This window comes from Gekko japonicus, unplaced genomic scaffold (genome assembly GCF_001447785.1).
Source record: "Gekko japonicus isolate JY-2015 unplaced genomic scaffold, Gekko_japonicus_V1.1 scaffold300, whole genome shotgun sequence".
Taxonomy (NCBI): Eukaryota; Metazoa; Chordata; class Lepidosauria; order Squamata; family Gekkonidae; genus Gekko; species Gekko japonicus.
In genome coordinates this window covers 1,118,154-1,144,387 of record NW_015169179.1, presented here as the reverse complement: position 1 = coordinate 1,144,387, position 26,234 = coordinate 1,118,154, and the positions used below count along the sequence as shown (strand labels likewise).

General features: G+C 41.1%; 1 protein-coding gene across 1 annotated transcript in view; it reads right to left on the bottom strand.

Moving 5' to 3' along the window:
* Positions 1–8,401: 8,401 nt before the first annotated feature.
* Positions 8,402–26,234, bottom strand: part of ANKMY1 (ankyrin repeat and MYND domain containing 1) — a 48,091-nt gene continuing 30,258 nt past the window's right edge. Inside the window, exons 12-17 of the mRNA XM_015416058.1 lie at positions 24,073–24,204; positions 22,870–22,983; positions 19,224–19,389; positions 18,393–18,450; positions 17,241–17,389; positions 8,402–8,617 (exon numbers count right to left, since the gene is read on the bottom strand). Coding sequence (XP_015271544.1) covers positions 8,403–8,617; positions 17,241–17,389; positions 18,393–18,450; positions 19,224–19,389; positions 22,870–22,983; positions 24,073–24,204 — 834 coding nt within the window. The 3' untranslated portion in view covers position 8,402. The remainder of the gene's footprint in view (positions 8,618–17,240; positions 17,390–18,392; positions 18,451–19,223; positions 19,390–22,869; positions 22,984–24,072; positions 24,205–26,234) is intronic.

Here is a 26,234-nt window from a genome sequence, read left to right as displayed (position 1 = left end):
GCCCTCCCCCTTTCTCTTTTGCTATTTCACTGCCTTTTACATCCCCCCTCAGGAGAAACTGAAGTCTTTGAAGCACATTCCTGTTTGCTGAGTCATCCCTAGCAGAGGGAGAGCATAGAGTGAAGGTAAAGGGAAGGACTGAAGAGGAGTTCTTAGAGTACCATTTATAGCTAAGTGCAGCTGGATCTAGTTAGGTTTTCTGCTTGCTTCTGTGTGTGTAGCTGGCTAAGAGGGGTGGTACAATTGAAGAAACTGAGATTTCTGCATTCAGACAATACCACAAACCAAAATTAATACAAGCCATGGTTAACACGCACTATGTTCAAACCATGATTTAGGAACCACAACTTGGGCAGCCTGCATTCAGACATCGCACTAAGCCAAAGTTAATCAAACCATTGTTTATAACCTTGTTTATGGTGACATCTGTATGCATCCACTAGCAAATATCCCTGGAAGTTCATTTGAATGCAATATCAGATTCTCAAAGAATTGCAGGTCTTTATTCTACCCCATGTTCCAATAGATTTAGAATGGTGTAACTCTGTTTAGGATTGAACTGCAAACCAGGCAAATACTTCCTAATTGGTATTAATCCTGTGCTCTCTAACCATTGTTTAGTACCACTTTACCACTTGTGCTACTTTCCTTTCTGGTTGTTGTTACATGTTTGCCAGGGATGTTGATATTCAGGAGGTTGAGGGGGTAGAGTGGCGGAAGGCTGACCACAGAGTGTCTGTCTACCAATTTACACAGTCATATACACATAGGTATTGCTCTGTTGGACATCTATGCTTCCACAGTTCCTTGCTTGGGGCATTACGTTTATTTGACATATAACCATAAGTATATATATAATTTTTTTCAAAACTATCTAGCATATCAAGGGAATTCTACTGAACAATTGGACAATAGAGAACTATTGACATAAGCTTTGCTATTAATTCATTGTTGCATATCATTATTTTTATTTTTATTTTGTGGAGCAGGGGCAGTATGGAGGTTTTTTTCTTTTAAAATATATAGATTGTATAATGCTGAAACATTTCTGTTCAGTATTTTGCATCAAAGACAACTGTGTGTCCTAATAACATTTTAAAAGGCAGAACTACTGAAGCTGGCATCAGTCGTAACACAAACGGAAAGTATTTCTAGCATCACATCATTAGAGGCAGTGAATGCAAGAAAATTAATTCCACTGAGGTATCATTCTTGTTATTTGTTTTTATATAATGCTGGGAGAAATTTCTTCCTTATCGTCCCAATCAGTATTGGAGGCTGCCAATCATATTGATATTGTAATTTCAAAACTCAAGCAGAATCTGGTGCCAGCATGAATTCTTTGTTCCAAAACACACCTGCTTTTGCACACATTATTGTCAATGCCTTGTAAGTAGAACAATACCTCATCCGCTTTCATTATCAATCCTGTCAATCCACTACATTAATTTTGCTTTCAATTGCGCCATTCTTAAAATAATTCCAAATACAAATGAGGCATGGAAATCAAATATCCTGCTTCCTTTGAACATAAGTTTTCAAATCCCAAATCAAATGGAATACCACATTCAAACAGTGTTGTGTATGTAGCCTGCTGATGAAAATGCAGTTAAATAAATTTGGCAGATAATTTCTCCTGCACAGAGAAAATGAAACTGCATGTGGACATCCCCCCCCCCAATAAAAATCTTTGCCAATCTGCTGGAGAGCTGTAAACGTACAGTTCCAGGGCCCTGTGATTCAACCTAGACTGGATAGTGGGTCTTCCCCAGTCACATCTAAAGCAGAGTGGAGGGGTACAATTTTTAGAGCCAAGGGAGATGGAAACAAGGGACGCTGGAGACCTCCCCTGTTTCCTGCTTACAGTCCCCATAGTCTCTTCTCCTAGATACTTTTTTCCAGTCAGAGTCTCTTCTATTGCTAGCATTCAGCTAAAGAAAAAGTGCCATTGGGGAGAGGCCATGGGAAAACACCCCATGAGGAGAGTTAAGCACCTTGCATCTATGCACCATTTGCTCTAATAATTGGGGGGCACACACACATCCCCTGATCTCCTTATGTGGTTTATGGAGAGAGGACTGCCACAGTCATACATAGCTGGATCACAAGTCTCTTGTTAAGTGCTGTGTCTCATGATCACAGGATCTGAGGTTTTTGTGATTTTTTAAAAAAAGTTTATTTTCGTTATCAAGATGGCTGTGCTTTCTTTTAATGTTTAAAAGCACTTTGCTGTAAGGGATACTAATCAAGCGAAGAAACTGAGCACCGAGACCCCTTGAAAAGCTGTCAACCAGGAAACCAGAGTCATGGACATACAAGCTATTATTTTTTTGTGCCATAATGTCTATTTCAGCAGAGGGTGGGTCAATACAGGCTTTACAAGCACTGATATTTATCCTTTACAAATGACAAACAACCTGTTCTTTTCTGGTGGGCTTGTTAGGGAGTTAAGTACAACTATATCCAGAGTACACCTTGGCTTTAAAAAAATGCAGTTCTCTCTGCAAAGTTAAGATTTATTTCACTTATTGGCATACTTGGCCATTTATATATTTCTTTTGGTTACCAAGGTACTTGTAACTATCTTGCACTGTTGAACTATGTTCTTTGAATCCTTGTATAAATAAAAAAAGGCTGGAGACTTAAATCTATATGAATGCCACTTGCAACAAAATTGCTATTTTATTTCTTACACTTTTATTGAGTTTCAACAGCAACATGTGCCAGAAGAGCACCATAAATATCGTACACACACCAGCTTGTGCTATGAATGCCCAAGTATATGCTGCAGGCAATTTTGTTATGATGGCTGTATAGGTATTGTCCACTCTGCCAAGGAACTGTGTTGGTAGGAACCCAAGATCTTAAACACTAGAAATCTCAAAAGCAAGAGTGTATTATCTAGAGCTGTTTGCTCTGCAGACATATTTAATACTGTGCACTTGTCTTATCCATGTGGTCTATATTGCTCTGTGGTAGGGGTCAATACTCGGTTACAGCCCATGACAGACATGCAGAAAGTGCTAAACTCTATCATTAGCATCTCCAGCTAAGAAATCTCAGGAGGCTGGTGCTCTGGAAGTACTTTCTTTGCCTGAGATCCTGCTGCCACCAGTCAGAGTAGAAAATACTGATCTGGATGTGCCCGTGGTCTGAATTAGTGCAAGACAGCTTCATATTTTATTTCATTTTATTTATTAACTTCATTTATACCCTGCCTTTCTGGCCAATGGAGACTCAGAGTGGCTTACATCATTCTCCTCTCCTCAGTTTTTCCCCCACAACAAATATACAAGATATGCTCCACTAAGATTATCTGACTGGCACGGGGGCATGCAGTAAGCTTCCATGGCAGAGTGGGGATTCCAAGCTGGGCCTCCCAGATCTTAGTCCAAAACTTTAAACCACTGCACCACACTGGCTCTTAGCGTATGATGTTCCAAGGGATGGACCATGTGGTCTTTTCTAGCTTTCTACTATTCAATTAATTTTTCTTGCAGTGAAAGATAGGGCTGATTCAAATCTGACAGTACAACTATATCCAGAGTACACCTTAGCTTTAAACAAAAATGTACATTTCTATGGTTGGTGATTCACAGGATTCTTTGCCCATGTGGTAGCCATTACATCACAGCAGTATAGTCCAAATAGCAGCAATAGGTGGTCTGGTGAAGGGCCTTGTGTTATACCCGCCAAAAAGAAGCTCTGGACCAGGTAAAGTGTATCAGTAGTCCCCACAAACAGCTGTCATACTTGCACTCACTTTTAGTCATGTGGCCACAATTAAAAATTACCTAGTTCACTATACAAATTTGGTCCTCTGATAATGTTTGGTGATGTTATGCATAATGTGCCAATTCCCCATAATTTATTTTATTAAAAATGCTAAATGAGAGTCTGCAATCAGTGTTCAACAGACTAGGTGCCTAAAGCAACCTTACTCTCATTGACTGCTACATGAGCTACAAAATGTTCTGCTATTTAGGTCAATACACAAAGGTTTTAATGTTAATACCATTACCCTTGATGAAGCTGTCATTGATTGTTGTGGATAATGTGACAAGACCAGATGACCAAACTGACTTTTACTCATTGTCTTCTCCATGTTGGTTAACTTTGTTCCCAGCACACATTTTATGTCATTGCTATACCCCATCCAGATGTAAAACTCCATCCTGTTTTTAGGTATGTGTGTGTTTAGGGAGGAGATTCAGTTGCTGAGTGGCTCTCCACTGTGGCTGGTGTTGAAGAAGGAGGTGCAAGATGGGTAAAACCAAACTGCCCATGGGAAATATGATGCTTACAGCACCACCAGCTTGCATTTGTCAGCACTGCAGTCGAAAAAACAGAAGAGCTTTTCCCAAATACTCACCAAAAACATTTATAAATCCCAAACCAATTCTGAATCAAGCAAAACGGAATTTTTCCATCACTTCTTTTTTAAAAAAAAAAAAAAAGATTTAGGATTGGAGTTTGAGTATACTAAAGTCCCTTGTCATGATTCCAAGAATCACAAAAGCAGTGGAAAGCTGTGCACACCTTTCTGCACTGTTGTTTAAAGCTAATGGAAAAGTTTATGTGCTGCTGTTATTTCACAATGGGGGTGGTATTCAAAGGGATTGGGTGTCAAGATCATGCAACAGAGATCCATGCACGTAAACAGGTTTTTCTATGCACAAATCTGCAGCCAGGGGCACAATAAGCTGCTATTGAGGAGAACCTGTATCCAGCACCTGGCTTCTGCAACCAGCAGAGCTACTAAGTAAGCCTCCCCACCAATATTGAATACAGTAAGTGAACTGGAGGCCCCTTGGCCCTCTTTGGATTCAGTATTTGATAGCTTCAGCCGACTCTCCCAGGCCAATGTTGACAGGATCCAGGGTGCTGTTAGGCCAACCAGTGTCCCTCATGGCTAGTGAAAGACAGCAGCAAGGGGATCCAGGGTACCCTGGTAGACATTATCAATCTGTCCCTAGATTCGGGGGCCTACCCAGGGGGATTAAAAGAGGCTGTGGTTGTACCACTTTTTAAAAAGCCAACGTTGGATCTTTCAGATCCATCCAATCACCACCCAGTCTCAAACCTTTCATTTCTGGGTAAGGTAACTGAGAGTGGTTGCAGACCAGCTTGAGTTTTCTGGAAGACACATCAGCCCTGGATCCATTCCAGTCCAGCTTCCACCCCGGCCATGGGACAGAGATGGCTTTGGTCACCCTCATAGATGAGCTCCACAGACAGCTAGATTGAGGTGGGTTGGTGCTGTTGATATTGTTAGACCTTATAGCAGCGTTCAACATGGTCGATCATGATCTTCTGACCTTGTCCTAGTGTCTGACCTTGTTCTAGTGTCCTGGCCCCACTGCTGGACCTCCTGATGTCACCTGGTATTTTTGGCCACTGTGTGACAAAGTGTTGGACTAGATGGGCCATTGGCCGGATCCAACATTGGCTTCTCTTATGTTCTTATGTTATGTTCACTGCTTCACTGACATAGGAGTTCTCAGGGTAGTCTTGAAGTGGCTTACCTCATTTCTCCAAGGTTGGGGACAGAGGGTGGTGCTGGGAGAGAGGAAGTCACCTTGATATGTGGGGTCCTTTAGGGGGCAATCCTCTCCCTGATGTCATTAAACATCTACATGCACCCCCTTGCCCAACTGGTGGGGTGTCACCAGTACACTAATAACACCCAGCTTTATCTGCTGATGGGCAGTAGGCCAGACTCTGCCCCAGGAAAACTGGCTGCGGGGCTAGAGGCTGTGGTGGGATGGTTGAAACAGCCAGCTGAAACTGAATCCTAAAACTGAGGTTTTGTAGTTGGGATGGGGAGATTCTGGTTTGGGGTGCCCACTCCTGGTTCTTGACGGTGTGCCATTGAAACCAGCACCAACCGTTAAGAGCCTGGGTGTGATGCTGGATGACTCCTTAACAATGGAGGCCCAGGTCACAAATGTTGCCAGACTGGCTTTCTTCCAACTGCTCCAAGTCAGGCAACTGGCCCCCTACCTGTCTCACCCCGATCTAGCCACAGTAATCCATGCAATGGTCACCTCTGGCCTGGATTACTGTTAATTTGCTCTACGTGGGCCTACCCTTACAGGGACTCTGCATACAGCACACATGCACCCTGTGCTGTGCATGCTGCACTGGCTTCCAGTGGAATACCAGATCAAATTAAAGGTTCTGCTACTGACCTTTAAGGCCCTTAACGGTGCAGGACACACATATCCTCGGGACCGCCTCTCCTGGTATACCCTCCCCACAGAGCATTGTGCTCAAAAGGCCAAAATCTGCTGGTGGCAGTGTTCCCTCTAAGTTGAGTTAGTGTGAGCTAGCTCACAGTTTTTTAGCCTCCAGTTAACACATATTTGACTTAGCTTAGGAAGGATGGCTCCAGAGCAAACTAATTTATGCAGTAGCCAAATTGCTCACTCACAACTTTAATGCCAGTAGCTCACAAAATAGAATTTTGGCTCACAAGACTCCACAGCTTAGAGGGAGCATTGGCTGGCAGTCCCCAGTCCGAGAGATATCTGGCGGTCCTCAACCAGGGCCAGGGTGTTCTCCACCTGGCTCCAACCTTGTGGAACGCTCTGCCGAATAACATTTGTGCCCTGCGGGACCCGATACAGTTCTTCAGGGCCTGTAAGGCAGAGATGTTCCGCCAGGCATTTGGTTGAGGACAGTGACGGCTTCATCCGTTCAGGCACTCCCATCCCCTGCCTCCCTGTGAGGCCAGGGATACCATCAGAAAATTTTAACGCCATCTTTTGGTAGTCTTGTGTTTTACTGGTTTTGATCTGTTTTTAACAATGTTTATATGATATCAGGTTGTGCATCACCCTGAGCCCAGTTCCTCTGGGGGAGGGTGGTCTAAAATCAAATTGAATAATGATACTAAATAAGACCATTGAGTTATGTACACGTTAATCTCAGAAAAACCAAGTAAGAGTACATCTCTTTTTTAAAGTATTTATTGATTTAAACAGCTCTTTAAAAGACTCCTATGCATATACTATACAAAGTTTGCACATACAGAGATCATAATTATATACCGTCTCCTCAATATAGATAAAAATAACCAGGATGAAGTATGTAGAGTTAAGGAGACTTGGTCTGAATTTGGTTCACACTATAACAAAAGTCACAACAATAATTAAGAACATAACTGAATATTGCACTAAAAGTCAAATATTTTACATGGAATACTACTTACAGAAAACAACAATGAAATAACATGTGTTCTATTTGTTTATTATTAAAATAGAAAATTAAAATACTTCCAAAATAAATTTACAATGCAACATCTAAAATCATAATAATAAAATCATAATACAAATAGAATCATACAAACAAATTGTGCACAATGTTGCAACAGTGGTATCAAAATAAAATAAATAGGTGATTTTCAAATACTCCTCTATTGGAATGTAGCTCAGAAGCTCTGTTTGGGCTTCTTTTCACACAACATATAAACCAAAAGGCCAGCTGCAACAGGACCTGTAACTGCAAGGTCACTATTGCATAGCTATTGAGATGACTCACTATCAATCAGTCCACATTTGAAAATAATGGGTGCCAGTTAGACTACCAAATGTTTGACAATTAAACTTAAGATCAATACATTTCCTGTTTAAAACAGAGAATTTGGGTCACAGATTCCTCTGTTTCAGGCCCTCAAATCCATGCCCTACATCTTTCAGTAAAGGGCTTGATCCTTAAATCAAATGGGTTAACAACTAGGAAGGGCATGTGTCAAGAGTTTGCTGGACCACTGTTTATTTTCCTCTTGTATCTACATTTTTTTAAAGAGTCCACCTAATCAACTTCTCCACATGCCTGTTGAAGCACAAACAAAACTGTTAGATCTCTAGAAAGGCATTATGCATGCCCTGGGTCCCTTTTGGAGGTGTATTCTCTGTGGAAGGGAGCACATATACTGAAAGGCTATTCCTTGAGCTTCCACTGAAAACTGTAGTGTTATAAAAATATACATTTGCACCCCCAACATAGAAAGCTCCTTTACAAGGAGCTATATTGGCCAAAGATTGTGGCACTGAAAGGACAAAGGAATTTTTGGTATTTGTGGCTTCTAATTGCTTGAGGTCAACAACCAAATCCCAGGCCAAAATCTTTTGAACTATTTATAAATTTCACATTACAGGGTTTGGTTTCATGCTTGTTCAATGAAGTTGCATTTCAGTAGGTCACTTCTGCAATTGTGAATTAAATTACCTGGCATCAGTCAGTTTTAAAATACACCAAATGGCTTTTTACTACCACTGATACAAGAATGCAGGTGTTCTATGAAGTCACATTTTCTAGTCTCTTTTTTTCAGCTTCCTTATATTGCATTATTCACATCAAGTTGCAGCTGCAGGATATCAAAGTAAAAATGCTGGCATTCAAATGTAACTATAGTTCCCTGTGTAAGGGAGATCTGCTTGATTACTGATTTCGCCAGAAACTTTAATCATCTTGTCGTCTTTTGGTTTCTTTTTCACTTTCTCTTTTTCAGGTTTGGCTCTTCCAGCTTTGGCTACTCCATCTTTGCCTTCTTTTCCCTGCTTTCGCTTTTCAATGGGAGCTGCTTTGACTTTGGACCGGACCTTTCGCCTTACTGTGGGAAAAAGAAACCCAAAACAAAATACACCTTTGTTACATGGGATTATCATAAAGTTATTAGCTACATTTCTTCAATGTAGTGAATTACAGAGTGGTGATTATTTAAGAATGATTGTCATTTGTACAAAGAACTCCAATCTTTCAGACAAGTACTATTAAATGAGCACATTATCCAGTGACAATGGGACCACATACACTGATCACTGGTGGCCCAGCTCAGATCCAGCTAACCCAAATTCTTTGCACCTTTCCCAAAAGAAATAAGGACTTTACTCACCATCCAAAAGTGCCCAACACTATCCTTTCTTGCAAAACATTATTGGCTTTGAAGTCTCTGATATGGGAAGTGTTGCATCCCAATCCTCTTCCCTTTAATTTGTTCAAGACCCTCTCCCCTCCTGAAACCCCTCAAAAGTCTCAGAAAAATAACGGATGCTTGTCAGTCCTCAGGTGCTAACAACACTCTACACCAGGGGTGTCGAACTCATTTGTTATGAGGGCCAGATCAGACATAAATGAGACCTGGTTGGGCTGGGCCATGTGTGTCAAAACATGTAATGCCAGGTAGCAGAGATATAAACTTTATAAAGGACACAAACACAAAGATTTTTTTATTTAAAATAAAAACATGCTTAAAACATTAGCACTCTTGCAATATTTTGTGTATTTAACAGTGTCTGATAACTGACACCTCTTGCTCTGAATTACTGCATCAAAATGTCTGTGCTGTTGTAATCTCGAGTATGCTGTTCGAGCATGTATCTGTAAGCTGCAAACCTACTCTTGATTTACTGATATTCACTACAGAAATCTCATCCTCAGAGTTCTGAGCCTAGGACCCAGAGGAAAACATGAAATGGCTGGGCATTGTGAGCTTTTATACATAAAGTGCTTCGAATGCTGGTCAATAACATGAGAGGGCAAAATGACACAGACTGAGGGCAATGTGTTTGTCTACAAAACTATAGTCTTCCTCAGCGGTCAGTATCAGGCTACTATCTGGGAAGTCTAAGTTAAAATGCCCAAAGGAAATGTGCTGGGTGAACTTGGTCTGCACACACTCTCTCAGCCTAATCTACCTCACTGGCTTGTTGTTATTCCTCATTTAAATAGTTCACATTGCTTTCGTACTGAGAAAGACTGGATTATGAGGGCATGAATACAGTGAAAAGGGGGAGGGAACCTAGTTGCACCCAGGAGAGCCACAGCATAACAAGCCCAAAACACACACCATAGCAAGGCACACAAAAGCTCATACCTTGGATAAAACTTTGTTTGTCTTAAAGGTGCTTTGTATTTCTCCCCTATAATTGAGGCAGCCAAACGAAGTAAGCTCTCCATCCTTCCCTCCCTCCCTTCAGGGAAGAGCCTTAGCCAATGGAGGGGAAGAAAGGCTTGCCTTTGTTTCCTGTGCAATTGAGGCAGCCTGGCCAGGAAGCAAGCTCTGGCTCCTTCCTTCCCTCCCCCTGAGAGGGGGAGGGGAGGGGAGGGGAGGAGGCTCAGCCAGTGCAAGGAACAGAAAGTTGCCTATCTCTCCTGAGTGACTGAGAGAGTCTGGGAAAGCAAGCTATGACACAGCAGCAGCAGCAGAACTGGAAGAAGCAGGAGACAGACAGTTCCACTGCGGACTTGATAGAAGCCCTCTGGTGGCCTGATCTGGCCCATGGGCCTCATGTTTGACACCCCTGCTCAACAGTGACCCACGGGCTTGTGAGAAAGATATCTGTACATAATATACTGTTCATTCAGCTTACTCTGGCTAAAATGGTGGCTTTATTTTCTTGTGAAACTATATTCTCTTTCTTCACATTTACCCCAGATACGTAAAAAAAATCTTTGACAAATTGGAATGGAGTGTTCTTAGACTGCTCACATGACACAGCAGTGTGGTTCACACACTTACAAATATTACTGAAATAAAAGTGAAATAGCAGCTCCAGAGTAACAATTCCAATGGGATCACCCCCTTCCCCCATCCAAACCATTTAAAACACTGGGTATTTGTTTTATCTTTACTTATGATCTGACTCTTACCCATCATAGCCTTTAGGCTGGTTAAAGTACTGCTATAACTCTCATTATATGAAAACTTTTAACTCCAAATCAGCAATACTTCCTAGTATATATCGCCTGAGAAACTGCATTGTCTGCTCTGTAACAATAGTTTTGTCTCCACCCATCCATAGCATTCAGAGCCATGTTGCTAGCAGACCATACCATCACACACGTCCATAGTTCAGAGAAACATACTATCTACCAAACCTAAAGCTTTAAAATGACTTCCCACAATTTTCCAACTGCCTATTAACACCAAATGGATCAGATCTATTTTAATAATTGTGAAAAAATAAATGGGGAGTAATTCTGTTTTAATGAATAAGGCAGAAAGAGAATACCTTTTTATATAAATGGCATTAAGGAAAGGGAAGTATGCTGAGCAAACTAACTGAAAGGGGAGATTGTGGATGGGAGAGGAAATACAGTAACCATACAGCACTGGCAGAATAAACTACCGCTCAACACTACTGCTTCTTGCCTAGAAAAGTGATCTTCGGCCTTTCCAAACTCAGGACTTACATTTAACCCCAAGAAGCAGCATGGGACCCAGTGAGCTGCAACCAGATGACATCACAGTCATCACATGACAGGAAGAGGAGCCACACTTATGGTCTCACTAGTGGGGTGGGAAGCTCCAAAGTATAGGCATGTGTGTAGCACCGGAGGATTGACTTATGGGATGTGGTAGCTGTGACTGACTGGACTTGGAGGCAAGCATTTTCACACAAGCATACAGGCTGGGCCAGGATAGAAGGCAAAGGAGAGGGTAGGTCTCTTAATTTTTATTGTGCTTAAAAGGAATCATTTCCACCACTGAGTGATCTCACCTTTCCAACTTACTATTCCTCTCAGCATGTGTGCAAGGAGAGGGTGAAAGCATATTGCCCTTGATCTCTGTGCATACACACTAGCAAGCAAGTCCTTAAAGAAAAAAAGGGTAGCTCTATAGTATCTTGCAATCCACACAGTGAGGATCCACAACCCCTCCACTGAGGGTTACAACCTGTGGGGATGGAAGACAACTGGCCTAGATGACTCACATACTTAGTTGGGATCACCCATGTGATCAGACCAGGAAAGCCTCAGTGATGTCAGCACATAGTCTAAAACCGGATACAAAGCACTGCAATTTCATCATGTCCCCAGGTGATCCCTGATTGATTGGGAAACTGCAGTATAGTAGAGAGTGGTCCTAACAAGAAAATGGTGCCCATTAGGGATGGGCAGGGACGGAAAGAATGGAGGTTTGTGGATCACGAACTTTCACAAACATTTCCATTTTACAAACTAGTTTGTGGTTAATGAGATTCATGATAGGGGAGCTTACAAATGCCTTCTGAGTCCACAAATGCCTTCTGATCTCACATTATGCCTCCACAGAGACAAGTTGCAGAAGTGGACTCAGAGTTCCACGGACAGCTTATGGACCAAATGAACCTCCAGAAATCCATGGGTGGTCTGTAGGCAGTCTGTGGAATGCAAGAAGGCACAGACTGGGCAAACTAACTACGAACTGGGCCCTGGTCCATAGAAAAATTAGGTTCGTGGTTCGGTTCGTGCCCATCCCTAGTGCCAATGAAACACCATCAAAATGAAAAATGTTCTCATTGGTAGAGGGGTTGCTGAACTGTTCTTCGTGCCCCATAGTGATCAGACCTTCAACACACTGTAATCATAAAAAATATACTGTAGTTAATTGTTTTCCTCATGCTTAAAATCCCTTGAACATATGCCAACTAGCAGTTTCCAGCCTGCTTCTTCTCAGTTTTTAAAACACATGAACATTTCTTTGCTTGGTTAGTTTGTAACCCATAGAAGAGTTCTGTGATTTTGTTTTGTTTTCAGTGTTTATACCACAGACCTCTTCAAATTAATGCTCCTTCATTTGCAATATATGAGTATAAGCATCAACAAAAGGATCTATATTTAAAAGCAACCAGTGCAAACCAATAAGACTACAAAACAATACAGCTATTCCAGCAGCAAAGAAAAGAAAAATCCAGCAGCAGCAGCATATTGGTACCATCACTGAACAACATGTACCACTAGAAAGCTAAGTTTGCTTAGTGAAAACTTACCTATATGCTCTATCACTGGCTCCAATTCTGATTCATCATCAGACTCAGATGAAGATGGACCATCTTTTGCAGCAGTAAAACAAGGTGCAAAGACATTTCAGAATGTTCAAACGAAGAAAATATTGTGACTGCCTCAAAGGAACTGTTCCTTCTATGGATATGTGAAATGCAATAGCTGCTATACACTATTCATCATGCATTCAATTTACTGAGATCTTGGCAATAACAAAGAACCCTGATCTTGTTTCATACATTTCATACAGGACACGTTTCTATTTTAACAAGAATTTCAAAACATATTACACAGCAAATAAAAATGACATCGTTTCAGACCTTCACTGTGTTTGTAGCTGGTCTTTGCACAAATGCAGTTCTATGAGACTATGTTCACATGAACAAATAACTTCATGTTAATGTTTAGAATGTACTTCAACTCCAGCTGTGTTGCCCTTGAGAGAAAATGTAAAAAATGAAGACAGGGCAAACAGAGACACTCCTCTTTAAAGAGAAATGTGAAATCTCTATTCTAGAACAGTTAATGGAAATGTTAGTTCTCCACCACCGCTCAATGTAGGGCAAGGCCAATAAGAATACTTCAATGCTACCTCATTGCTTCTCCAAACAAACTTCTCCTTGATCAGAAAAATGGGGCATGTGCTCTTATACAGTGATAAGGCACATACTGTTAATATCTAAAACTAGTCAATAATGTTCGTATGAGCATATCCTCATGTTTCTACAGCAATGATCACTGGAAACTCAACAAATGAATAATTAGCAACTAGTGCTGAAAGCTACCAACCAGTTTTCCATTCATTTTCACTTAAACCACATCTCAAATGATGTTTTCAGCTGTTCACATGATGTTTGGAAAGGAGTAGGGTTTGTTGTCTTTGTTGCTCTTTGACAGAAGCCGTGGAGATGGAGTGGAACAGATCTCAATTAAATCCTGTTTAACAATCCAGGGCTTTGTTCTGACAGAGCTGTGTAGTCCAGTGATGGAATGCTGTTTATAAACGTGGGTTCAAATACTTGCTCCACCATGGAATCACAGGCTGATTTTCAGCAAGTCACCAACTCTCAATCTCCATTGCGCAACAATATAATACCAATAATAATGTCATTGGGATACCTCCTCCAGAAGAGCCAGTTTGGTGTAGTGGCTAAGTGCGCAGACTCTAATCTGGGAGAACCGGGTTTAATTCCTCACTCCTCCACTTGCACCTGCTGGATGACCTTGGGCAAGCCATAGTTCTGTCAGAGGTGTTCTTGAAAAAGAGCAGTTTCTGTCAGAGCTCTCTCAGCCCCACCTACCTCACAGGGTGTTTGTTGTGGGGAGGGGAAGGGAAAGGAGTTTGTAAGCAGCTCTGAGACTCTGACTGAAGGGCAGGGTATAAATCCAATCTCTTCTTTTTCTTCTTCCCCTCCCTCTACATTCTTAGTTTAAACATTGAGGGCAGAAAATGGGCAGTAAATCCTTCTATAGAACAGATGATAGAAAAAACTTATTTGCTGGCTTGCTTTGTTAACCACTCTGACATGGTTAACCACTCTAACCTTCCCCCTGTAAATTTCAAATACAACTGAATTTGAGGATTATAACTAACTAACACGGTTTTCAGTCTGAAGCAAGTTTGTTAATCTTGGTGCAGCTCTTTTTCATCAAAGTATCTCTCAGCAAACTGGCATACTTAGCACCACTTTCTCATAAGTAAAGGAATGCTAGATCCATCTTCCAGTATAGTAAACCGAAGTCTTTACCAGTGTCATCTATGGCACACTGTTCAGTAAAATGACAACAACAATAAGCCAGCTTCTTCCTAGGTCTTTGCTTTTCCAGTATACCTGTTGGCAGTACGACTAAAAAAAATCTGATTTTCAAAACTGGCACATCTCTGTTTCAGTATCTGAAAGACTGGGAAAGCCTTGTACTTGATTGCTCCCATTCAAGTAATGAGATTCCTACACCAAGTTCTCAGTATCTTCATTCTTCTTTGTATCTTCATTCTTCAATCATACTTTTAAGGATTTTTAAAGCATTTTCTCATCACATGAGCAAACACATAAGCTTCCAAATGTAATTCAGGAAGAACTGAATAGTTCTAGAAAACAAAATGTCAGGTCCACTTCAAATGTATATACAGACTACACAATCTTCACTTTTTCTGCATGCACAGAATTAATGTAGCCCATTTATGTATCCTTTTCCAAGATTTTAATTCATTTGAATGAGGCTTCTAATCTAATTTCAACAGAACTGAATATCAATTATCGAGAGCCCACATATGTTACACTCACCTCCTAGGCTTGAAATGACTGTACGCTCAATACCTAAAGAATACATTTATGACAGCAGAAATCCTCTAACAATATCATTAACTTGGATCTGGTTTATTTTAAAGAGTCTGGCCTTCACTATGATGAGATTCTCTTATCAGTCTACTAGCTGACCTTAAAGGCTAGCTGTTCCAGAAACTCTAACTTTGCCTCTTATGCCTTACAGGGGCCAAGGGAAGGAGCTGACATTCTGTAAACTGCTTTCTATCTACAATATACAGGGATAGTTCCCAAAATAACATATCCTCTTGCCCCATTCTCATCTACCTTTAATTTTAAAAGTACCATATCCTGCCGGGGAGGAGGGACAGATTCAATCCAAATAGTGATATTAAGTAAATTTCGTGCAATTTGTATCATTTATTTCAGTCACATAATGAGGGCACACGTGTTACTGTGATGAATTCTAGATCCATCATTTGGCAATGGACACATTGTACAAGACTGAGTTTTTAAAAACTTGCACCTGAGCTTCAAATTAAATCAACAGTTTTTGAACAGAATCGAGGCTGATAATGCAAAGAAAATCTGAAGGAAGCTCAAGGTGGCACAGCACAGCACATTTGTGTTTGACTTTGGTGAAAAGTCTGTTGTCAAGAGTACAGGCTTTAGCTAAAGCCGATGATTTTGGAATAAGTGCAGGTACACCTTGATATTACACATCAGAACTATGAATGCTGATACACAGTGGGTTTCTTCAAACAATACAGAACCCACATGGGAGGTGCCCAAAGCACCTCTGTGGTGGTGTTCTATATTGAAACTGTAACATTTGTAAACAAGCTATCACATGACTGGGAGTCATCGCATCGTGTCCCATCAGTTGCTCCCCACAAAGAGTGGAAAGAGAGCTGGCCAAATCACATTTAATGTGACCAATTTAGGAGAGGAGTTGTGGCTCAGTGGCAGAGCATCTGTGTTGGATGCAGAAGGCCCCAGCCTCAATCCCCAACATCTCCAGTTAAAAGGATCAGGTACTAGAAATGTGAAAGAACTCAGCTTGTAAGGCCCTGGAGAACAATTGTCACTCACAGCATACAATACTGACCTTGAAAGACCAACAGTCTGACTATGAATAAGGCACCTTCATGTGTCCGAGGGAGTTCTATGTGTTCACCCACCAAAGTAACTTGCTTACCAATGTTATTCTTCCCACATGGAGCACTGCCACACACAACTATTTTTTTGGCAGCCCGCATATTTCAATCAGAGTTAGGTGACAAATACATAACAACTGTACACAAAAATACCATGACATAAACAGGTACAAAGCCTGACCATGATTCAGCAGTTTCAATAAGCACCTCAGGCTTCCCTAGATGCCTGTATTGACATAGAACATTTATTTTCACAGAAGACAGATAAAACTCCAGTACTTCCTGGTCTCTGTATTGATCCCATTGTGTCCAAAAACATATGACTCTTGAATTCAATTCCACTTTCCACACAGATAAGTGATGCAGTTGATTTTTGTACATACAGCATTAGTTGTGTTTGGATTATTCACACCTTGCAACATTTCAGCTTATTTTTTTTTCCGTTTAGAGTAAATTACATCACAGGAGAACTGTAAGTGGATTCCAGAACTCATTTCCCTCAATATCTTCTTCTGTAAAGTTCATATTTACAGTCTCACAAGATGAGGAGAAGACAACATATTGCAGGTACATTAGGTAAATCCACTGGCAAAATCCTGAGCATTTTCTTGTGGTAAAGGCTGTGTTTTCTTTCGGACTGTTGACAAATTATGCATATTGCAAGACTTTCCAAGAGGGACATGATGCATCCGAGTCAAAGAAGTAGGAAAAAGCCATGAAGACTAAAAGCCAAAGTTAATAAATGATGATTTTTCTTCCAAAAACCAGATGTAGAATGAAAACATGGGTGTATCCATTACAAATCAGTTGCTAATCTATCACACTGACTCATTTTTCTTAACAAGATCTAACTGTTGCTGCTACTGTAAAAAGTTATTAGACTGTTTAATAAACAGATGCTGCCTGAAAGTAGAGAAGTGAGTCAAAGTTGCCCTACAGGCAACTAACCTTTGTAGCATCACTAGCAATAGACTTCAGCCCAGCAATATTGTTGCAACAAGTACTGGCCACACCTTGGCTTTGCATCCCACCATCAAACAAACCATACCTGATAGCAAACATTCTCGTTTATGACGCTCATTCCATGCTTTCACTTTACAAGACTTGCTGCAGGCAAAGTTCTCATAACAGCGTGTGCAAGGTGTGAGGTTCACACCTACAGATCGCCCACACTGAGAGCAATATTTAAAGAAAGGACTGCAATAGAAAAATATAAAAAAATTCAGTGAATTATTTACACATTAACTTTCTGGAATCGACACAGCACACAATCAGGGAGGGAGATGGGGATTTCTTAGAGGAGGAAACGAGGTACAAATGCCACATGCTAAAGCTAGAAGCCTCTGGGGCTAGATAGAGACATTTGAGCACTTGATACTAAACAACAACTTATTTATAGTGGGCGTTTCAGAAACTTGGTGGAATGGGGAAAATCACCGGGGTACAATTACTCCTGAATATAAACTGTACACACAGGAGGGATATGCTGGGGGCAGTGCTGCTTTGTATATCAGAGGACATAGAGTCAAATAAGGTAGGGAACATTAGGGAGCATGAGGAGAACATCTTGGCCTCTACGCCCAGTTGGCCAAGGCAACTGGTTGGCCACTTTAGGAAATAGGATACTGGACTAGATGGACTACTGGTCTGAGTCAGCAGGGCTCTTCTTATGTTCTTAGTCAAGTGGCTAATTAAGAAGGGGAAAGCAACTTTTAATAAAATGTTATTTTAAAAGAAGAAGAAGAAGAAGGGGAAAGCAGAATGGGTCAACACTGAAAACGCAAACTTGGTCCAATTCAGAAAAGTGACCAAAAGAAGTATACTCATGTCTTCTGCGATAAAGAATTTCCTTTCTCCTTGATGTCTGAAATTACCATAAATCAGCATGCTCAATACTGATAGCTCTTGCCGCAATGATGACATCACAGAGACAGACACAGGCCACAAATGAAAGATACTTTAAATGATTCCCTTTTAGGACCAAACTAGGCATGAAGGGGGCAGCTCTAATACTATGCAGGGAAAAGATAAGATAAAACCAACTGTGATTAGAATGGCAGGGAAATCTTGGTTTCTGAGACAAATAACAAAATTAAAAAATCGATTAAACAGGGTTGGGACACCAACCCTATAAGATAAGGCTAGCTATGTACTATGTATGCTATTATGAACAAGATGCATTTAGTTACACTGATCTTACCATACTGCATCAGTTTCATGTATCACTCCTGCAGATCCTGCTGATTTCTTTTTTGCCGCTGTTGCATATGAAAGCAAAAATGAATTAAATTAAGAAAAAAATTTAACTTAAAAATGGATGTACATACATGTGAGGACTATTGCAAGACTTTCAAATGGCTTGTTCAGTGTGGTCTTCTTACTGCTTCATAAGTTCAGCCAAACCTTCCAAGTCTAAAGCTGAAGTGATTTTAAGAAGACTTACAGCTGCCATCAGAGGCGGCACCAGCCTCACATGTCCTCTTCTCTCCCTCTTCCCTGTAACGTCTAGCAAACTAAAATACATGGCCTGACATCACATTGCAAGTTTCCCCACCCCTTGCAAATGGAGACTAACAAAGGTAGGTGAACTCTGAGTGCACGGGTTTATTTTATTTTAGATATTAATCTCCAACTCTTCTCTCCAATAGGGACCCAAAGCAGCTTACTTCGTATTTCCCTCTTCCCTTTTATCCTCACAACATTCCTGTGACCTCACAACATTCCTGTGAGGTAAATGAGGCTGTGAGAGAATGACTGGCCCGAGGTTGCCCAGCAAGCTTCCACAGCAGAGTGAGGTTTCCAATCGGGGTCTCCCAGATCCTAGTCTGACACTCAAACTCTCCATTATGCCAGCTCACATTCTGATGTTGCATCTCACATTTTTTGTTGACTAGGACTACTTTTTTTTCCACCCTAACTGAAGGGAAAGCATGTTCTTACCAGGCACTCTAGTCTCACTGTGGTGTGTGCCAGTTTCATAAAGCACTGTATAATATTTGTGCAGCTTAAAAAAGGTTTAACTTGAACTCACAAAGTTTGAGCCTTCGAAGTTCTTCCCTATCCCACTGTTTTTCTCTTGCGATGACACATTCACGAAGCCGGTCACTAAGGTACTCCAGCAACTTTCTGCGGTTATTGTAGGTCTCCCGCTCAGTTGGTGACAGAGCATGGAATGGGGTACGTGTCAGTCTCTTGTCCTGCAAAACATAACACCACAGAGCAGACATGTAATATCACAAAAATCTATTTCCTTGTCATGGGAGCAGAGATCATGCCTGAAAGTGTCACAGAAAAAGAAAACAAAGGTAAAACTTATGAAGAGTAGCACTAAAAATACCATACAGAATCCTCAGTAAACTGCCACCTTTTTGTGACAAGAAATAGAATCCATTTCAGCCGCTTCACTTTCTTAGAAGAAGTTATCATTATTATTTTTACAAACAGATGCCTCATCTATCCCCACTCAGTTCTGTGTGTAGAAAAGGATTCTCTGCTGGCCATGCCCTTTCTCTCCTGCTTGGGCAGAGTACACACACAGAGACACATGCAGGAGACAGGTTTTGCACTGAGCTTATTGCCTTCAATACGCCGCAATATGCTGACCAACTCTGATTGCACTGATGAGTAGTTACGAAAGGAATAAATGAACAACTGACAGTGTGTTTTGATGGATGGAATTACCCTGTTTCCATGGATCTATCTCACCTGTTAGGGACCAACTGTTACTCCCATGGGCCTTTTGATGGTGCCTCACATCTATCTACTTCTGTTTTGCCCATGATGGTGCAACCAAGCTGTGCCATGCAGAGCTGTAACAGAGCAGGACTGAGGCGTAGAATACTGTATTCTTGACCAGGGATCTAGACCTTCTGGAGACCTGTGAGCCAAAGGACTTTCATCTGTCCCCAAGCCCTACCGTATCTGGTACTAAAATTCAATCCAAGTAATAACAAAAATGCTGATTTTTAAAAACAAAGGATTGGATACAGCCAGCTTTTTCATTCCATCTTGCCCAATTCCCTTCTTTACTACAGCCTTTTCGGGTGGTGAAAGGGAACATAGCCTTGATATTTCATCAGCAGACAAGCTGGTTGGATCCAACCCCAAATTGTTTTCAAACTCTGTGAAGGAGTGAATCCATACATTAGTGTTACATCTCTCTTTCAGGTCTATACGTAAAGCACAGGCTACCAGCAAGTGCAAACACTAACTGGTGCTGCTTTTTTAAAAATAAAACCTGACCACCTTTGAAGTTGGTAGGCTGTGCAGAAAACAGATCTGGTCCCTGAAGAACACAATAGCCTTTAAAAAGAAACAAATTTGCCATTTCGGCAATATTCTTTCGCTGAAATAAACAACCACCATGACCTGTAAGAAAATCCAGAATATCTGAGACCTCCGCTCTATTATGATGTTATTGTACACACTGCAACCATTTCTGAGTACTCTTTTTTATTTTCTGCAAATATTACAATTGTTCTTGTTCCGTCTAACGCTGAGCCGACAGCGTCTTCTGGACAGTTTTCAACGCACAGCCAAAGTAGAATAAATTACTTTTATTCAGTTTTTCACATGCATTCATAAGAGTTCTTTACTCACATCTTTGTGATTTAATTCCTTTCACTGGCTCATGGTGAAAAGGATGCTTGTCCCCACTCCTTGCCGGTTATAGATAACAAAGGCTACAGGAAGAGAGTTGTAACTCGAACCCTCGCGCGCCTCTGTGTGCCGGATGCTGTGGGGTGTCTAACTAAAGACTTCAATTCCCAGGAAGCACTGCTCTTAAAGATATCTGGCAGTTCTGCTTAACTACAGTCTCACACGCTGACTGGGGGCAGCACAGTTCTCATTCTGTAAGCTACTACAAGCATGCTAACTTGAGTTATGCCATGTTCTATATAAACCATACTTTGTATACCAGTTCCAAAAGTAGCCCACAAAAGACGTACAGATGCAGCTGAGATCCAAAAATATATGTACATATAGGAAATAAATGCATGGGCAGTTTGAGTCTTACCCATTGTTTTCCTAGCAGTCATTCCCATCAACACTGGTCTATGAAAAAAGTGGTTTATTCTTCCACCAGTGAGAACAACTGCAGAGAAAACAAACAATTCTTTCCTCCTTGCAGGCCCATCTTTTTGATCCTGGTAACTGCTGTACATTCTTAAAGTAACCACCTACAGCCAATGAAAGCAGCCTTGTAAGAGGCTGGTGACTCCTGACGCTGAACTATTCTTAGTGATGGGCATGGACTAGTTTCATGAACCACAAACTTCCACAGACTTTCCCAGTTTATGAATTGGTTTGTGGTTCATGAGGTCCATTATACAGCACAACCCGGGGTTCATGAGGTCCGTTATGCAGTCTTCCGGGTCACATTGTCACTGCAGCGCACTTGGAGTGAGTTCAGGAGGAATTTAAATGCCCTCTGAGCAAACTTGCATCAAGTAGCCATGGAGGCACAATCCAGAAGTGGGCGGTGGTGACACAGCTTTAAAGGGTTCCCTGGGTACCAGCATGTCTGACCCATGGACCACTCCAATAGATTAAATGGTCCGCCTTAAAAAAAAATCACGGTCCGTGGACAGTCCGCCAAACCACAAATGAATGGACCTGGCAAATAGACCACGAACCAGCCCCTGTCTGTGACAAAATTAGGTCTGTGGACTGGTCCGTGCCCATCCCTATTCTGTCTCTCAAAAGGTAACCTTCGACTTAACATTTTGTTAATCTTCTTTGACTGAAATGTCAATGGACAAATGAATTAGAGAGATAAGGAAAAGAATATCTGCAGCATTTAGCACCAAGTCCTTTGTTAATTACTTGTGTAGCATAGATGGGAATATATAATGATTTTTAATTCAGATTATTCATATATTTATATTTTATGGCTTTATAAATTTTGATATTAAGATTTTATTAGGATTTAATAAGAGTATTGTTGTAAGGCCTCTTCTTTGTAGGTTAGAGTGTCTTTTTAGCTGATGCTAGCAGACAAGAAGTAAACATTCTTTTTATCAAGTTGCTTTGATGGAATAGCTGTGTTAGCGGTCTGGCAATTTTAATAGGTCTTAAGTGTAGCATTGATGGGAAAGTGGAGGATGGGCTTTTTAACAGAGGTATCTGCTTTACTCAAAGTATAGGGTTCATGGTTTTAGTTGTTTAGGGTAAAACTTTGCAGTGTTTGGGTCAACAAGGGCTTTAGTTTCTTATGTGAAAACAACAATTTTTATTTGGGTGTAGAGAATAAGGTTAGGTTAAATAAACATTTTTATTTGGGTGTTGAATAAGGTTAGGTTTAATAAACATTTAAGATATCATGTAGTCACACCTTTTGCTGTAGCTGACCAATGAATGTATCCCTACTCCAATGATTGCCATTTATAACCAATTATGATTTTTGTATGTTATCTTTGCCTATGTCATTTTGGGTATAAAACTTCATGTACTTCCTTATATTGTTCAGAAAGCAGTCAATTTTTGACAGGCAACTCTGGCCTAACTGTTTTCCGGTATTTCTTGCAATAAAATACCTAAAGAACTTTCTCCTCATTGAGACTTCACTCATGTGTTCTTTTGGGGCCTGGGAACATACGAGCCATATTTGTGGAACACTGGAATGGCTTTCAAGTAATTTTAAAGTGGGTTTGAATTTCTAGGTGTTGAAGAAATACCTGATAGAATTTGAAGTATGCGTAGTCCACTACTGTTCCCACTGCAGTTTTAGTGTCATCCCCAATGGTTATGGGCATCAACATGTCTGCACCTCCAGCTATTAACATATTAATCTGGTGAGACAAAAGAAACAAAAATAGACAAATGGAGGACATAAAGAATCATAGGGCCGCTTTCATAAACTCAGCACATAGTTAACCTTGCCATATTTTCCCTCTCCACTTCCCATCCTCTTCTCTCTCTTAGTGCACACACACTATATTACCTGTAACTCTCTTTCCTCTCCTCAGCTTCCCACCACTGCTTCCCATATTTCTGAACTAAAATCAGACATGATGTTGCAAAACCAGTCAGTGAATAGACCTTTCCAGCATCATGTCTGGTTTTGCCATTAATTAACTCTATTTTTTCTGTTTCCCTACCCACAGTCTCCCTCTCTCTTTGCAGTCCCTGTTCTCTCAGTTATCCCATTAAAAAACTGTGCTCAAAGTAGCTCTTTACTCTGCTCTTTACTGTGCTCAAAGCAGCTTTCAATAACCTATAAAACCAGTAAATGCACAGAACACCAATACTAGTAGAGCATTTGTTAAAACTCAGCCCTAACAGGAACTACACAAATGTGTTTTTGCCCCGCCCCACCCGCAAAATTGCAAATCATAGTCAACCAGACTATCTTCCATGGAAGCCATAACTCTCAAAATCAGCAGGCAAATCCCGGCTGCAATAAAGTCACTTACACTTTACAAAGCCTGCAGAACATAACCAGCAAAGGCACCTTGTACATCTTCCACAAGATGTACCCCCACTGAGGCCAAATGAACCTCCTAAGAGGAGGAAAAGTCCAATAGTAGTTGAGCTGAGCAAAGTCGACAAGCAAGACTTTTATCTTTACACTTCATAGCATTTTTTTGCTGTCTCCAACAGCTTCTCTTTTACCCCCTTTTCCCACCTACAGGCAGGGAAGGACCTTGCCTCTGTGACAGAGCACATGTTTCACAAGTAGAAACTCCCAGGTGAAGGCCCTGCCATCTCCAGTTACAAGATTTCAAGTACCCTGTGCTGGGGAAGATGTTTCTCTGAGCCATTGCCAGTCAGGGTGGACAATTTAGAGCTACATGGACCAATAATTTGACCTGGGATAGGGCACCTTCAAATGTTTATATCTGGAAAGCCAGGATCAGATTATTTACCACTTCACTTACCAAAGAAATCTTATTTGCCAATATCCTGTTCTGGTCGTACACAGGGTTAACCACAGCACACAGGGCATTTCCAACAGCTTGGCCTAATGGGAGATTTGGGTCAGTTCCTGCAGCCAAAAGCTCAGCCACAGCCTGTGTAAAGTAAAAGGGGGGAGGAATAGGTAAAAACCTTCTCATGAATGTAAATATTGTTACAACAAAAGATGATCTACAATTTGTGTTAGAACAGCTATTCACTAAATATAAAACCTCTCCTTAAAAATCTCTGGACACACAGGGCTAAACCAATGAATCCTCAGCTCCCCCCACCCCACCCCAGTCACCATCCATTTTCTTCTTGCTTAGGCAACAAAATGCCAGTCTTCCACTGCCACTGAAGCCAAAGAGAAGGGGCCAAGGAAAACCATCACCAGCCTCATCCATCTACTGCTGCAGCAAAGGGAGTAGAATCAGAACTCAGCTCAGCCCCAATGCTTTTACCTCCAAGTTGGCATGAACGGGCTATAGGAAAGCTTCCAGCCTCACTTCCCTGCTCTTGAGGCAGCATCAGGCTCCAGTGGAAAAAATCCTCTTTTGCTGAGCATTTGTTGCACTAGGCCTATTATTTTGCTTTGAATGAAGGACAAGTCCCACATAGCCCTGTTAAAAATACAGTACCTTTTTCCTTCAGTAAAGCCCAAGTTGCCATTGTACCAAGGATGAACAGCTTTAATGAAATGAAAAAGAATCCTCTCCTCACACAACAGTTTGGGCCTTTCTTCCCTCCTGCCACTGAATCCAAAGTGGAACACACCCAGCAGAAGGAAGAGGGGCCTTCCCTCCCCTTTGCTCCTTGCTCTACCCAGAGCAAGGCTATAAGTAGAACAAAAGTTACCGTGATCAGTTTACTAATATACTTTCCAATGCTATATCAATCTTCCTTGTTTAATTTAATTTAATCATGCTTAATACACACAGTCATAATCATATAAATATAATAATCATATACAAATAATTACATACAATTGTTCAAATATGATCATCAAACCAGTCCTTCAAACAATACTCCAAGGTAATTTACTAGTAAGAGAACGTGTTGGAGATTTCAGTCTTGAATGCAAAACATTGAATATTGATTGCAGAAAAGATATGCTTGCTTTGATGTCCCAATTGTGAAGAAACCCGGGGTGTGTGTGAAAAGAGCATTTTAAGTTGACTGTTCATCACCAGGACTTTTTGTAAAACAGAAGTGCTGTGCACCTGTTGCAAAGTGTGCATCCATAGTGGATTCCACTTGGACTGCTAATTGGAATACAGAAATGGATTACTATATACACACATTGGAAAAGTGGTTAAGTCCTGGAAGTCTCCCTCTGGAACAATGCATAGCTACAATTTACAGTTGTTATATTTTTTTTCTGACAAGTCTTTTCAGGATTTATGCGATGTCCCTCCATTGGAGTATCATTTGAAGGACTGGTTTGATGTTCATTTTTGAACATTTGTATGTGATTATTTGTATATGATTATGATATTTATAAGATTATGACTGTATTAATCATTATTACATTAAACAAGTAAGATTGATATAGCATTGGAAAGTATATTAGTAAATTGATCACAGTAACTTTTGTTCTCTTTATAGTCATTCATTTCTGTGATTCTCTCTCTATACAGAGCAAGAACAGCTGTTAAATTAGTCTGGGGATGAGTTGGCAAACTCTACCTCATCCCAGGTACCAGTGATTGCTGTGGCAGGGGCAGAGCCAGGTGGTGGCACCTTCAGTGCATTTTCAGAGGCTGTGCACCACCAAGTAGCAGCTGAGAGCCAACATTAACACGGGGAGATCTTGGGTTCCATGCCTAGCTTGTAGGCCTTCCGATACCATCTAGTTGGCTGCTGTGGGAAACAGGATGCTGGGTAAGTGGGACCTTTGGCTTGATCCAGTAGGGCTCTTCTTGTGTAATATCAATCACTGGCAGTTAACAGGCAGTTTTAACAACAATCTGCTTCTCTACCAAGTCTATCCCAAGTGGAGATCCAGCATGATGAGTGGTAAAAGTGTCAGATTATGATCTGGACAGCCAGCCAAGATTATGATCTGGACAGCCAGCCAAGTCCCCACTCTGCCATGAAGCTAGCCGATGGACCTTGGGCTAGTCATGCATGTTCAATCTCACCT